Source organism: Hemicordylus capensis, chromosome 4, assembly GCF_027244095.1.
Source record: "Hemicordylus capensis ecotype Gifberg chromosome 4, rHemCap1.1.pri, whole genome shotgun sequence".
NCBI classification, from domain to species: Eukaryota; Metazoa; Chordata; class Lepidosauria; order Squamata; family Cordylidae; genus Hemicordylus; species Hemicordylus capensis.
This window is the reverse complement of record NC_069660.1, coordinates 31,247,225-31,263,887: the sequence shown is the minus strand read 5'-3', so window position 1 is coordinate 31,263,887 and position 16,663 is coordinate 31,247,225. Positions and strand designations below refer to the sequence as shown.

At 45.4% G+C, this 16,663-nt stretch overlaps 1 protein-coding gene across 3 annotated transcripts in view; it reads right to left on the bottom strand.

Moving 5' to 3' along the window:
• PREX1 (phosphatidylinositol-3,4,5-trisphosphate dependent Rac exchange factor 1) overlaps positions 1–16,663 on the bottom strand; it is a 338,510-nt gene that overhangs the window by 193,847 nt on the left and 128,000 nt on the right. For 2 of the 3 annotated variants that reach the window (XM_053247478.1, XM_053247480.1), the window contains exon 2: positions 721–792. In XM_053247478.1, the coding sequence (XP_053103453.1) occupies positions 721–792 (72 nt within the window). Of the gene's footprint in view, positions 1–720; positions 793–4,324; positions 4,397–16,663 lie in introns of those variants that run through there. The other variant, XM_053247479.1, reaches the window with a different exon arrangement.

Below are 16,663 nucleotides of genomic sequence, written 5' to 3'. Positions count from 1 at the left end.
CAGCTAAGTGAGCCAGAAAAATGTCGGCAACCCTATCTGTATATGACCCTAGAGAAAAAGTCACAAATGGTATGTATGGCTTCTCTCTCTAGGGGATAAAGGAAGGAAGCAGGAACATCTGTGGTTGCTGAGTCCAGTGACACAACAATCCTCAAACTTGGATTCCCAGCACTGTTCCTAGCACATGTTGTTGACTACAATTCCCAGCATCCCCAGCTGCAGTGGCCTTTGGCTGGGGATTATGGGAGTTATAGTCAACAACATCTGGGAATCCCTGTTAGAGGGAACACTGGTTTCCAGATGTCGTTGGATTACAACTTCCATCATCCCTAGCCTTTGACCACTGTGGCTGGAGATGATGAGAGCTGTAGTTCAACAATTTCTGGGGACCCAAGTTTGGAACCTCTGCTATAAGCAAATCGTAGCATCAGGGATGCAAAGTTACACATTAAGAAGACTATGCCCATCTTAGCTTTGCAGCCACTGATATTTCACTGACAACATTCTGTTGGCAGAGTGATATTGACTGATATTTCACTGACAACCCCGTTGGCATTTGGCATCTAGAGAAATGTCTGAAATTGGCCTGCTTCATTTCATTACATTAATTTATGAAGAAATCAGTATTCTGAGAGAATTATTAAATTATTAAAAAATATATTTATATACTGCTTTTCAACAAGAAGTTCTGAAAGCAGTTTACACAGCTTGATCAATTACCTTGACATTTTCTTCTGTTATGTACTTCTCAGCTTTGTCCACGGCATTCTGTCTAATTCGGTGCAGAAACGCCTATAGGGGAAAAGAAAAAAGGGATGATTGTCAAACTGATACTGATCTAATTTCACTGCTTCCCTCTCCAGAGATTTCATTAGCATCCAGCCACCCAGATGAAGATCTAGGCCTTTCTGGCATAAAGGGAGATCATTTTACACACTTAAAACTATCGAAACACACATCACCTCATTACCGAGACCTCTTGTATTTTGAGCAAAAGGCATCCCTTTAAAGTTGTTTGGGTTTTGCCTGACAACAGCATCTTCCCTCTGAAGTATTCCTGACAGTTTTTTTTTCACTTAGATATCTGGTACCACCGGTACACCAAAGGAAGCCACTGTTTGTTTATTCCCTTGGAGGGTTCCCCCTTCTTCCTCTAAATTGAGGCTGTTTTGACCTGATTAGGGAGGCAAGGTGCCTGGATCTCATCAAGTGAAGAGATCTGTGTCAAAGAAATGGACTAAAAAGAGGCTCAAAAAGCAGAGAGGAAGAAAGTGGGTAGCTTCTCTGAAATTCAGGCCTATATCGAAGAAAAGGCATAGGGAGCAGTTTGCCCAGAAGTCGGAGAGTGGAAATGGTGAGCCATAACAGTGACATTATTGACTCTAATATTTCATTTTTAGTAGCTGTCTAAATTAAGACATTATATTGTTATTATTTAAATACCACTTTTCAACACAAAATTTCTCAAAGCAGTTTGATTAATAGGAAGAAGATGGTTTCCTGTTCCCAAAGGGCTCACAATCTAAAAGCACCTACAAAGTAAGACACAAGCAACAGCCACTGGAGGGATGCTGTGCTGGGCCTGGATAGGGACAGTGACTCTCCCCCTGCTAAATAGAAAAAAACTATTACTTTACAAGATTGTTGGCAGTTCAACAACACATCATGGAATAAGGGGACAGGTTCATGTGAGGATCAGTAACTGGTTGAAGGACAAGAAATGGAGAGTAGGAATAAATGGAAAGTTTCCACAATGGAAGGAGGTAGGAAGTGGGGTCCCCCAGGGATTGGTACTGGGACCAGTGCTCTTTATTTAGCTTGTTCATAAATGATTTAGAAGTAGGGGTGACCAGCAATGTGGCCAAATTTGCAGATGCAACTAAACTATTTAGGGTAGTGAAATCCACAACAGATTGTGAGGAACTCCAAAAAGATCTCTCCAAACTGGGGGAGTGGGCAACAAAATGGCAAATGTGGTTCAACGTAAGTATAAAGTGATGCACATTGGGGCAAAAAAACCCAACTTCACATATACGCTGATGGGATCTGAGCTGTCAGTGACTGACCAGGAGAGAGATCTTGGGGTCATGTTGGAGAGCTCGTTGAAAGTGTTGACTCAGTGCGTGGCAGCTGTGAAAAAGGCTAATTCCATGCTAGGAAACATTAGGAAGGAGAATGAAAATAAAAATGCTAGTATTATAATGCCCTTATACAAATCTATGGTGCGGCCACACCTGGAGTACTGTGTTCAGTATTGGTCACCATATCTTAAGAAGGATATTATAGAACTGGAAAAGGTGCAAAAGGGTATCAGGGGCCTGGAGCACCTTCCTTATGAAGCAGGGCTACAGCATCTGGGGCTTTTTAGTTTGGAAAAGAGGCAACTATGGGGAGACATGGTAGAGGTGTTTAAAATTATGCATGGAGTGGAGAGGTTGGACAGAGAGAAAATTTTCTCCCTCTTTCACAACACTAGAACCAGGGGTCACCCCATGAAACTGAAGGTCGGGAAATTTAAGACCAACAAGAAGAAGTACTTTTTCACACAGCACATAATTAATCTATGGAATTCTTTGCCATGGGATGTGGTGATGGCCACCAGCTTGGATGGCTTTAAAAGGGGCATAGACAGATTCATGGTGGACAGGTCTATCAATGGCTACTAGTCTGGTGGCTGCGGACCAGCCTCAGTGGTACAATGCTTCTCAATACCAGTTGCAGGGGAGCAACAGCAGGAGAGAGGGCATGCACATACCTCATGCCTGTGCGCTCCCAAGATGCACTCATCAACTCTATGGACCAGTTCATATAATCTAACAAGCCATTTGTTGGACCATGAACAAACCAACAATTCCATATGTGCTTGTGTCCCCTCTTACCTCTCCTGTTCCCCTTGTACACCGGAATTTAATGCAACACTTCTTGGCTTCTTAAGGAACTGGTACTCCGAGGTTTAAACAATCTCAGCAAATTGAGATACTATGACACCATAGCTTGTTATCCTATGGAGAGTGGTTTATTGGAACCACTTAAATCATAGATTTCCAGTTTGCATGGCACAGGAAACTTCTTTAAGAAACCAAGAGGCTTTGTATTTAGCATAGCAATAGCATGCAAGTGGCAGAGGAAAGGGGGGTGGGGTGCACACAGGTTCGCTCACAATCCAGGAAACCAAGGTTTGTTGGATGTCTGTGCTGACTCTGTGTATTCATAATGTGATGTGTGGGGAATTAATTTTCTTTTCCCGTCCTGTAATAGAATATTTTACACAAATGCACTTTTAGGTACTTTATAAAATGCAAATCAAGTGTTGTTTTGTTTTTTTAGCCACCACTGTAAGAGGAGGGGCGTACTTTGAGCTGTCTTCAGGTTTATAGACTGACAAGAGTTAATAATGAGCAACTGCAATAGCCAAGTGCCTCAAACCAGCAGTGAAATTCAAGGAGCGTGTTTGTACTGTCAAGTGTTAAGTGACAGACAGTAACTTCACCTCCCCTCTGTGTAGGGCAGGGGAAGACAAGAGATTGCAGGTGAGGCTGCATCAAACAAACCCATCCAGGAGAAAACCTGCTGGGATCAATTAAAGTGGCCCAGGCATAAAAGGAGGGGGGTGGGAGGAATGGGAAGGAGGCAAAGTATCTGTCATCATTAGCAATTTCCTATAACTGACTCCCACACAAAGAATTAGAAGCTGCTGTTGGAGGACCTGTGAACAGGCAAAGAAGAGTCTTTTCTTCTAGATTTAGAAGAGGGCAGGAGGTTTTGGGTGCTGCTGCTTTTGTTATAGAGCAAATGCTCCAAACACTAGATTTTATTTGTAGCATGTGCATTCAAGTCCAAATATTTGGATTTGACAGAGGAGCATATGTATGTTTTTTAACCTTCTCTGCAAATGTTTTTTTCTCTGGTACCCTCTTTTGCTAACTTTGCATCTTGACTGATGAAGAGCTCTGTGAAACTCAAAAGCTTGCCATTGCTATGCTAATTTAAGGGGGCTCAGTAAAATATATCAAGTTTACCTACTTCATATCTCCTATTTTCAGAGGCTTTCTCCACTAAGCATCCTTGCACTGCAGCCCTTAATCAGTCAGGTTTGCTGGGGAGGCAGAGCATTGGGGAGCAGAGGGTAGGACACTGGGTTCTGGCTGCTGGAAGCCCCCGTTGGAGATCCTACCTCCCATCCTACCACCTTAAACCTTGCCTAGTTGTTTTGTCTTTTTCTCACATCATTATTGGCCATGTGAGAGGCCAATTCCAAGACTGTGCCCAAAAGTACACTTATATTTTTTAAAATTCTTCTTATGAAAGTACACAGATCACTCACCAGATGCCTTCTCTTAATTATGTGTGCATGCAGGGCCATCTGCAAAAATGGTTCACGGCTGAGAGAAAGGATGCAGCGAGAGAGAGAGCAGGCTAATAGAACTTTCCAACGAACTGCAGCTGGGAAATGGCAATTTTTGACCCCTCCCCTTCCCTAGGAAGTCCATTGTGCCACCCCCCAAAATGTCCCTGGGGGTTGTGCAGCCCTTGGGGCATATTTTCAGGAGGCACAGGGGACTTCCTGGGGAAAGGGAGGGCATAAAAAAATTGTCACTTCTCTACTGCACTGCTTCAGTGAGTTGGGAAGTTCTATTAAGATGCTCTCTCGCTGCACCAGTGCATCTTTGCTCTGTGTGTTAGCACATATCTACCAGATCACTAGCTGCATTAGCTTTAGGTGGGACTTCCTCAGAGTGCCTCCGTATAGAAGCAGAGTGAATTCCCCTTGCTCCTGAGTAACCAAGCTCCTGTGACCTTTGCAGGAGCCAATCAGAAGCAACCAGTTACAGCAGATTCATCTGAGCCGTTTGCTGCACACCTAAGCCCTCTGCCAGACTAATATAGAAACAGACCAGGCCTGTGGCCATAGGAGCTTGTGACAATTCTCTCACTAGGAATGATCTCGGATCTCTCTAGGTCTCCTCTTGACTATTACTCAAGTTCTCCAATTTGCATACATCAGAGGAGAAATAGTTTTGGAAAATTCCAAATTCCAGGGAGGGGGCAAGCGTCCACTCTTGCTCCCCACTGTGGACACCTGTATGTCTGTGCATACAAAAATTCTATGGGCACCCAGGAGCGTAGCGAAGTTGGCGGCGGCCCGTGTGCAGCTGCCGCAGCCCCTGGCCCCACCCCTGGTCTGACTCCCTCACAGCAAAGCCCGTGTTGCCCTCTTGTTCAACTGTCCCAGACCAGCTCCTGTGCACAAGCCACATTCCTTCTTCCACACTGACCAGCCCCAAGCACAACGCCCCACACAGCAAAAGAAACCCACTTACATCCTCCACCCAGGCAGGCCGTGCGGAGCTACAGCCTGGCCCAGCCCCCTTCAAAGTGGACAGAGCTGCCGGGATCGGAGGCGAAAGCCAACCCCCCACCCACCTCCTCCGGCTGGCCAGTGGCTCCGCTGCTGCCTGGGGGCTTCAGCAGCACAGGCACGGGGACCAGGGAGAAGTAAAAGGCTTGAATACAAGCCCGGCTATTCCCATGAAAATGGAGAGAACTGAACTGATAGTTTTGTTGCAGCTGCCCCCAACCCCCTTCTGATTTCTCTCTCAGCTCTTACCACCAGAAGTGTAGGGAAGTTGCAGATCAATCCCGGGCTTACTCAGAAGTAAATCCCATTCTGGTCAATAGAGCTTACTCCCATGTAAGTGAATACATGCAGCTTCAGCTACATAGGCACAGAGGGATGACAACCTCCTCGCCTTTCCTGGGGATAATCCCTACTGAACTCGGTCAAACTTACTTCTGAGTAAACCTGCTTGGGACCGGGTTGCTACCGGCTCCTTGCCGCCCAAGTTTCATCTCGCCTTTCCGGGATCAGGTGGGTCCTCCTCACATGCCTGCCTGCTTCCCCCACCCCTTCCCGCCGCTGGAAGGAGGACCCACCTAATCCCGGGAAGGCGAGATGAAACTTGGGCAGCAAGGAGCCAGTGGCTTGCGTTACTGAATTTTAAGTTATATTTTGAAGCAATATGCCTAAACTGGATGAAAGAATGGATTACATTAAAAAAATCCAAGACTTTTAGATTTGGAAGGATTCGATATAAGATATGGTTGGCATGCATATCTATTTTATGATAAGGTAAAAGTAAATAAAGACTTCTTAAATCACTATGGTAGAAAAAGCTTATATATGTATGGTATGGATGAAAAACAAACTTGTGTTAGAACCAAAAATTCCACTTTGGGTATCTCCACTGGAAGTTATATCTAGAAAACGGAAAAATATGCAACAGACATGGCCTACGTATCGACAACTGCTTGCTCCACAAGGTGCAAAATATGAACTTAAAAAACTAGACCTTATGCAGGATTGGAATATTTCTTGGTTTCAGTATCACCAGATTAGCACCTTATTCAAGCAAGATTGCAAAAAGGGTTTTAATCAATCAAAGTCAGAATTTGAACAACAGTTGTGTGACAAGGAAGACAAACTAGTTTCTAGGATGTACGATCTGTTATCATTGGAAGATACAAGAACGGAAGTAGTGAAAACTTCAATGATTAAATGGGCTCAGGATTTTGGTTACAATATAGACTTGTAGAAATGGGGAAACTATGGATAGAAGATACGAAATACACTGCCTGTTCTAATTTAAAGGAAAATAATCTTAAAATGATGTACAGATGGCATATAACTCCTAAGAAGTTGGCTTTAATTTACAACAACATGTCAAACAAATGTTGGAAGTGTAAAAAAGAGGAGGTTCCAATATACATTAATGGTGGACTAAAGTCTAAAGGCTATTGGGATTTAATATACAATGATCTTAAGAAAGTGTTTAAAATGACCTTCCCTAAGAGCCCAGAAACAATACTATTTAGGTATTGATAATAGTTCATTGCCTAGGAAATACTGGATCCTCTTTATGTATCTGACAGCAGCAGCAAGATTGACATTTGCATACAAATGGAAAGACATCCATTGCCTGAGTAAAGAGGATTGGATACTTAAAGTGTTAGAGTTGGCAGGAATGGCAAAGCTAACAGCATTATTAAGAAATATATTTGAAGTATTTAAAAGGGAGTGGGACCCTCTTCTTGTTTACCTAAAAACATATTATAAAGGATTTCTATCAGGCTTTTGAGTGGTAACAAAAATGTTTTTAAAATGCCCTAGAGCTGACTTTTGTACCATTTATCGGGGGTGGGGGAGAACAATTAAATTACAGGCAAGACTTGGGTATTGTAACTGATACTTGTTCTAATGATGAGATTGTAGTCCTCATGGTTTTTTGGTGGGGTTTTTTGTGGTTTTCTTTCTTTTCTCTTTGTGTGCGCGTGTGTGTATCTTGTGAAAAACTGAATAAAAAGTACTTTTAAAAAGAAAAAAGAAACTGGCACAAGGAAAAGTCTCCAGCAGAGCGGTCAGCTCAGCAAGCACTGAGAGAAGTAGCGACCCCTAGGTCCTCCACCCTGCGTCTGATGTCAGACACAGGGGCGTGTCTGGTGCCATGCTCACAGCCCCTGATTGGTGGGTGGCCCGGGTTCTTTGAACCTTTTCGCCCAATGGTGGCTCTGCCCCGTGTGCACCAACTATATTTGCCAGGGATAGTACCAACTTTCGGTTCCCTGTCCCTGATAAACCATGGATCCTATTTTGTCCCTACTCTACTTGTTGTCTTTTGGGAATGACTTTTTTTTTTTTTTAAGCCATTCTGTATTTTTTAGCTCCCTAACCCAGGTCTATCAAAGTCAAATCTCTGAGTTGGAGTGGATGCATCTTTACTCTAATGCACATTAGGGCCAGCCTCAAGGATCAACAGCAGCCAGGGGCCCGGGGCCCTCAGAAGGGCCAGCTGCTGCTGTTCCCCAAGACTGCCACTGTATCTATAGCCTTCATGTAGGGGGAATGGGCAACTCTTTCAGGGTCCACTCAGGCAAGCAGGAACCCTGGAGGTCACTGAGGGCCTCCTGAAACCAGGTCCTTATGCAGGGCTGTCCTTAGGGTGGGGCGACTGGGGCCATCGCCCCCCAGCCCCGAGTTGGGACAGGCCCACACTGGAGCAGCCTGCCCTGCAGCAATGTATCCCTCTCCCCCAGCCCAGGTGACCAGTAGTGCTGCAGGAGCTGCAGGCAGGCCTGCCTGCTATAGAAAGGCTTCCTGCAGGATGCTACAGCTCCCACTCTGCCGGGACCATCCGCTGTTCAGCGGTGAGCCGGGCTTCCAGAGAGAGGCCTCTCTGCCGGCTTCCATGAAGCTCTCCAGTGTAGAAGTTCTCCCCTGGGGAAGGGGGCAGAGTCCCATCTACAGGCCCTCAAAAAGATCTTGATTTCTCATCCTGCCTCGCTCTCAATCTTCCCAAATTTTGGAGCAAGCTGGTGGGGTGTGAGAGAAGACCGCTATGTGGTTAACCTCTATGCCGGGGGGCACAAGTCAAATACCCTGGAGGACTAGAACCAACCATGACTTGGTAGGCAAGGGCTGAGGTAAATTTTCAGCATATTAATGATTGCATTAAAATTAATTATTAAAAATATGAATGAAAGCAAGTATTAGTTACCCATAGCATGAGGAGGGAAGAGGAGGCTCCTAGCAACCTTTCCGCTTTCTTCTCCCCCATGAACTTTCAAAGCCTTCAAAGGTCAATTTTGAAAGGGGGCTGACCCCCACCAGGTCCATGGGGCAAGGAGGCATTTTGCACCTCACCTCAAGCACCACAATACTTTGGGCCAGCTCTGGGGCCAGCAAAAAAGTCCCCGTGGGCTAGATCCGCCCTCCGGGCCTTTTGTTGTGCAGACCTGCTCTATGCAGTTAAGGGTTTCTGAGAACTCTGCTGCAGCTGGAGGTTCCTAATCTGCAGAAATGCGGGTCCCTCTGGAGTCTAACGCCTGTCCTTCTCCCCTGCCTCTCTTTTCTAATCCCACCTTTTGCAAGCTGAGTCCCTCCTGTGCAGAGCAGTGGAAGCTTAAGAAAAAGCTTGTCATAGCAACGCTACTGCCTAGCCCTGCCAGACCTACCCCCAGCCCGTCCCTGAAGCACCCCAGGAGGCAGAGTGGCCAGCGCTGGCTGCCCTGAGAGCATGTCCCTTCCCTCCTCACAGCCAGCAAGGGAAGGTATGGGGTTTCCCTTTTGTCATTATGCCCCCCACCCTGCCATATATTTATGGAATGGCTTGCTATAGGGTTTTGATATCAGGCACAGATGTAGGGCAAGGTAGGATGGCTATGAATATCTGATTTGAAGTGGATTGGACAAATTGTTGGTTTTTAATATTGCTTTGATTTCCCCCCCCTAAAAAACATCCAAAAAATTCCTAAAAGTGGCTTGTTTCATGGCAGAAAATTACAAAAACCCACACCCACCACTCCACCATTTGCCCTTTGTCTTCATAAAAAAAGGGTAAAGCAATCCACTTTTGCCCCACCCTTTAGATCACCTGGAATGACTTGGCAAAGGGCTTTGATACTGAGCAGAAATGTAGGGCAGGGTGGGAGAGCTCTGAGTATTGAATTTGAAATGAATTGGTTAATTTTTATAATTTTCCCCCTACTGCAGTAAAGCCGCCAGAAAGCTCTATCCATAGAATACTTCACACCCAGTGGAAGTGGAGTGTGTGTGTGTGTGTGTGTGTGTGTGTGTAAAAGTGTATTCATTATGCTCAAGCTGGTTTGCAGTTCAGAAGGTCTGAGGGAGAAATGTGAAGCAAGGGGCATGTGTGGTGAGTTTAACTTTTCCCCTTACAAATGCACTATACTGTATGTCCAAGCTGTTTGGACAGGTCCAAAAATCTCACTCAGTCACACCATTTACTCAGTATGTCATCAGTCAGTATGATTCTGTAATCAGATGAAATTTTAAGGAGGCCCCGCACATGCTGATTTGCCCCATCCCTGTTACCCCCGCCCCCGGGACTGCCCTGCCCAGATGCACCTACACTGAATGAGCCTGCATGAACAGTAATATGCTCTATAGTGCACTGCCCAGCGGTGTAGTGGAGGGAGGGCGTGCAGGGACGGAGCAGAGTACTTCTCGGCTTCTCTGGCTGTTGGGGTGGGCACGGCCATGGGGGCTGTCATGGAGAGTGCCTGCACTTCTGAATTTGCAAATATATCACTGGCACTGCCTGCCATTTTGCTATGCTTGGTGAAGCTCATTTTAACAACAGTTTTAAGGACAATTTTATCCTCCTAGCATCTCTTCAACAAAAAGAACAAACACGTCATCAGTGTTCCAAACAGTGCAGATGCAGAATAAATGACTATGCCTCCCAATACCAGTTGCAGGCAGCAACAGCAAGGGAGAGGACACGGCCTCACCTCTTGCCTGTGGGCTTCCGAGGCATCTGGTGGGCCACTGTGTGAAACAGGTTGCTGGGCTAGATAGGCCTTGGGCCTGATCCAGCAGGGCTGTGCTTATGTTCCTACTACACCATAGAGCAGACAGAGCAAAGGCTTCAGCATTGTGTGACACAAGTGTTGGGGTCCAAGCAGTGACCCCGGATATGAGAACGGGGCATTACAAGTGCATCTCAGTTTTCATTTTCATTTGGGAAGTGTTGGAGGGTAGTTGGAAGAGAAGCAAGGTCGTGCCAAAAAAATAGTCCTTTGAAGGGTTGTTTTTCTCAAAACCCCATGGGCTGCTGCATCAACATAATATTTACTTGTGCATTATGACTTGCCCTGAAAGACTGACAGTTTCCCAAATGACATAGACGGGGATAACTCTTTACATGTCACGCATGTTTACACAAGGTGTAAATGCCTTGGAGGACTCAGACAAGCCTAGAGAAAAGCAGAAGAGGCTTGACTGTCCAATGTCCTCTTTTTTCTATCCATACAAAGGGCAGTTTGCATTATATTTGGTTGCCAAGGCCAAGACACAAATAAACCAAAGCTGCAGCCTTTTAAAACAAAAGAATGAGCTAGCAATCATTTTCCTGCTCCAGCGACAGGAGCACCCACGCTGCACTTTATACCACACCAGCAGGATCAAGGGAGGCTCTTTCCAAAATTATTATCATCACCGCTCCCCAAAATAAAAAGAAGCTTAACCTCACAGTGAAAAACAAAGGTGAAATGATGGCAATCAGTCTAAGACGGAGCAAGGCACTGTAAAAATACCAAGCCAACAATACACATGAAAAAGACTTCTAAAAAATACTCAGTAACGGCCTTTCCATTAAAACAGAAACCAAACAAAAATGAAGTGAATGAAAAATGAAAGTGAGAGATGAAAGAGCTTTCCAATATGTGGCGAATTGCAATAATCACAACGGTTCTTATCACAGTCGGCAATGTCTGTGGAAATACCAGTCTGAAACCCTGGAAAACCAATGCTAGTCAGTATACTAATTAGACAGACCAATGGCCTGTTTCTGCATCAGGCAGCTTCCTATGCAGTCTATTATTCCTCGAAGCTATTCACACTTGCAGGAAAATGGAAGGGCTAAGGAAGCACAGCTCAGTTTTGCCTGCACACATGTGCCACTGGGATTGTGTCTTGGCGACAAACCCGCCTCTGGAGCCATCCTCTTAAATGGGATTCAGAGACTTGTGCATTATGGAAGTGCCAGGAGTGGGGAGACACATCCCAGCACCCCAATCCTCCAAGCTACCGGCAGAAGCCGGCAATCATCTGCAACAAGAAGAGGATCAAATGCGTGGGAGGTAAGTTTTTCAAGGCTTCCTCCTCTCACCCCTTCGAGCCCTTCTCACGGATGGTGAGAAAGGGCTCCTTACCTACTAACAGAGTCACCCTGGATGATTCTGGGCACTGACTCAAAGGAAAGCAAGTGGGATCCACATAAGCCCTAATCAGACATCATGTTGTGTTCCATGTACGCAGGTACAAGTACAGTTATTCACATGTTAGGTGGTACACAGGTACAGCAGCATGCTTTTGAACCATGAATTTAAAGTGCCTGTATCCAGGTTCACTTTTAAAATGAACAAAGGCATGGTCGTTCACACAAACACATGTATGAGTGTGTAGACATCTGAATACTTCTACAACATAAATTGCCCACAAGATAGATTTGTATGAGTGTGCATGCAAACAAGCACAGGAGAAATGTAGAATTTGGAACAAATTCAAACCATTTGAGAAATACTTCACTACCCCCCCCCCACCTCCACTGTTCCCTCTAAGGTGTGTGCACGTGCACGCACTCACAAGTTTTTGGATGTCTGCTCAGTTCAATATAGATCCCGCTCAGGTTGAATTAGGAAGGCCCCACTCTGAATGGACATGCGCACACACTGCCTTGATACTGACGCCCAGAACAAAATTCATTCTACACAGAGATGGAAAAAAATTAGAGGGACCACTGCCCCACTCTGTGTTACATTATAGTTGCAATTTGGCCTCTTTAAATCTCAAAGCTTATTTTAAACTTCCAGGACAAGATTTCTGTTTCAAAAAGCCGTAATATAACTGGGAATTTGCATATATTGCAATGAATTGGCACGTACAATTTGCACATTCAAATTAGGTGGGGCATCTCCCCTCTGAAACAGCTGGCAGCCCTATCTACATGAGAGTGTTCAGTACAGATGTTGATAATATATTTGTTTCTTATGAATAATCTTCATTTTTTTCTCTAGCCACTGCAAAATGTGCTTTCTCACTACACAAGGCGTCTCAAACTTGGGTCCCCAGGTGTTTCTGAACTACAACTCCCATCATCCCCAGCCACAATGGCCGACAGGCAGCTGATGGGAGTCGTGGTCCAACAACATCTGGGGATCCAAGTTGCAGAAGCCCTGTCTTAAGAGATTAAAAACACAGAGCAGCACAATAATGCTTTGTAGTGCTCAACAGGCTTTGCGACTTCTCCGGATGAATGCCAATTCACAGGAACGACAAAGGAATTTTTCCCATTACAGCCCTTCTCTCCTGTTATGAAAGGCAGCAACCCTATGCCCAGAAACTCTCATGCACAAGTGCTGCCGAAGCCAAATGGATTTGCCCACACGTAACTGATGGCAGGGTTCCACCCCAAACAGCAGCAGCATTTTACCCTCCGCGGGAGAAATCTAAAGAAGCCGCCAAGATCAAACAATGGATTTTTAAAAACGGCAAATTTACAAAGGAAAGAGGCTGCCAGACCCAGATGGCTCCTGCTGTTTCCCAGTGTCGGTCCTCTTCAGCATGTGCCAGCTATGGGCTATCATTCCCTCAACTCCAGTTACCAGCAGTTCCATCACAATGTAAACCCCACAGGGCAGTGAAACTACAGGTCTCTTATGGAGCTGACCAGCACACTAGAACCCCAGTGAATCCCAGCATTTTCCTCTCTTGTTGACAGCAACTGCTGGCACTCCGTAGACAGCCAAGCCCTTCAGAAGACAACTGCTGTGTCCTTTTGTAAGGCTAGATATAAATGCATCAAGGATTTTATGCATCAGAGACTTTAAAACAGGCAGACATTCTCCTAGTCCCGGTTCCTACACCTAGTTGGGGTAGTGCTAAAACAGCACAGTGGAGCATGCAATAGCCTCTCCTCCGCCCCACAGACAGCTTCTAGTGCAGGGGTAGGCAACTTGGGCTCTTCAGCTGTTCTTGAACCACAACTCCCATAATCCCCATCTTAGCTAGGGATGATGGGAGTTGTAGTTCAACAACAGTGGGTTTATATTCCCAGCTTTTGGAGATGACTCTGAGTGAGTCAGCATGGCACACCAGTCAGTTACCCATGGCACACTGGTTGGGAAATGGTGCTCAAAGAGGCTGAGCTGAGAATCAGTAAATCTGTACAGGTATTATTACTACAGCAATCTAGGTGAACAAAACAAAGATCTTAGAGAGTGTCCTCACTAGGCATGTAACAGTATCTTTAGCCATACATCTCAGTCAGCAGTACTTGCTATGAACTGCAGGCTCAGTGGGGAAATGCATGACTAACAAGCAGAAGGTTGCCGGTTCAAATTCCCGCTGGTATGTTTCCCAGACTACTTTCCCAGACTATGGGAAACACCTATATCAGGCAGCAGCGATATAGGAAGATGCTGAAAGGCATCATCTCACACTGCGCGGGAGGAGGCAATGGTAAACCCCTCCTGTATTCTACCAAAGAAAACCACAGGGCTCTGTGGGCACCAGGAGTCGAAATTGACAGCACATTTTATTTTAAAGGACTGATCATGACAGTGAGCCCATTCTCACGACTGGAGAATGGGCTTGGTCGGGGTGAGGGGAGGAAGCCATGAAAAGCTTGTCTCCCCTGCACATGATCCCATCCATGTTGCTGGGTGGCTGGATTGGCTACCCAGAAGATTGCTGGCTTCTTCCAGTAGCAGGAGGGCGCAGGGAGGTTTGGGGACCGGGAGGCCCCCAGAGCTTCCATAATGCACCACACAAGTGTGCGGTGCATTACGGGGAGCTTCCCGACACTGGCCAAGAGGCTACTTGTGTGTAGGTGCTGCGCAAAGCCATGCAGCACTGACACATGAGCATTTAGCCTGCATTTTGGGCATCCTCACACCCAAAACACGTGCTAAGTGGCGGACTCCCTAAGCAGGCTTGCCGCCAGGAGCCACATAGCTCCCGGCAGTACACACACACACGCCGAAAACCAGGCTGGGCTTCCTTAGCCCAGTTTTCAGTACGTGTGTGAATAGCTTCAGTGTTTCTAAGTTAAGTTACTTCAAAGTAGAAGTGGGCAACACCCCTTCTGCACTTATGAAGTGGCCGTCTCTGGTCGATGACCCTGATTGTTCTGGGGCTCTTTCCCTCATTGGAGATCGGCTTAACTGAGAAAAAGTTACCGAACATCTCTTCAGGTCTTAAGTGCAACAGCAGGAGACTTTGTTTATGAAGATAAACACTTGGTTGGCTGTCTAACACAGCTATGTATGTAAGGAAGACTGTGGTTAGAAAAAAAACCCCACCTACAATTCATTTCAGGGTAAAAATACAAAATAGCTAGACTGCTTCTCAATGTTTCCACTTTTCTTTCAGAACTGCAGACTAGTAGAATGTAGGCCAGGTCATTTTCCAGAATGTCTGTACTAGCACTTAGTGACCAGTGTTTGATATGGTTTACCGTATTTATACTTCCGTTTAGTCCATGCACTTTGCTTGGTTTTGTTTTCAATTTTCTTGCGCACTGCTGGGGTGAATTAGAAAAGCTAAGCTAAGCATGCTCCTTGGAAGCAAGTTCTTTTGAAACCAATTGGACATACTCCTAAGGATCAAACTAAACATGATTTAAAATGCCTAGTCTTGAGCTTTCTGTGCTTGGTTTTTAAAGGAAAATAGCAAATATGTGGGGCTGACCTGTATCAAAGCCACAGTTGTGGTGGTGGTGGTGGCTTTTTGTGGCCGTGAGCATCAATTGTCCCCTTTCCTAAGCTGGGTCAGCCTTGGTTTGCATTTGAATGGGTGACTACATATAACCGCTATAAGATATTCCCTTTAGGGGATGGGGCCATAGCTTAGGGGAAGAGCATCTGTGTGCTTGTACGGAGAAAGTTCCAATTCCACTCCCTCCTGGCATCTCCAAGTACGGCCAGGAGAGACTCCTGCCGGGAACCTTGGAGAGTTGCTGCCAGCCAGCATAGAATCTATCTATCTATCCATCTATCTATCTGTCTGTCTGTCTGTCTGTCACATTTATATACCACCCTATATAAAATCTCTGGGCAGTTTACAATAATGAGCTAGATGGACCAATGGTCTGACTCAGTATAAGGCAGCATCCTATGTCAAGCGCAGAGGCTCAAACCACACATTTAAAGTAGTGAATATTTTGACTCTTAAGTAAATATGTTTAGGATTTGAGATGCAAATGAATTTGTCCACAAACAGGTAAGCATGAATTTGGGCTGAAGTTTTCCATTGCAGGAAACATGAATGAGAACCCTCCCCCCACCCCACCGCACTTCCTTCCTGTGAATTAAATTCAGCTGTAGAGTCCTATCTCAATAGAGTGACAGAGCAATTTTCCTCTGGGAACAAAATGAAATGGCAGATTACTTAGAACTAATGAGAAAAGCAAAGAAAACCAGTGCACACGATAAGAGGCTGAAACCTCCACCAAGCTTCCTCAGTCAAGGTTCAGATAAAGATTTGCTCACACATGTTCCCACCCACCCCATCGCCACTTGCAAAAGATCAGTGTAGAGCACCTTCCCACTGGGGTCATCTTCTCATTCAAGCTCCACTGAAACAAAAAGATTTGCTGTTGTGTTCTCACATGCCCACCCATTCGCTTAAACAGAGCTTGGTCACTCTTGTTATGGAACTCCCTCCCTAAATAGATCTGGCAGGCCAGTTCTTTTCTGCCTTTGAGGTCAGTTAAGACATCACTATTCCACCAGGTATTTGGGGAGGCATGCATTTTATCTCCAATTTACAAAAGCAGGGATCTCAAATTCTGGCAATTCAGCTGTTATTAGACTACATCTCCCATCAACTCCAGTCACAATAGCCGGTAGCTAGGGATGTAGGTCAACATCTGCAGCAGTGCCACAGTTTGAGATCCCTATACCAAAACTTGTTGCACTGGACAATGCAACAGCATCAGACAATCTTTGTGATGTTCCAAGACAGCAGATCTCTATCATTCAAATCTTTGAGTGTCTGGGTGAAAAGACAAGAAAAAGAAAAGGCTGGATTCTACATAAATTTTATCTATGTTAACTGATAATCTTAAGTTCTCAGATGTTTTAA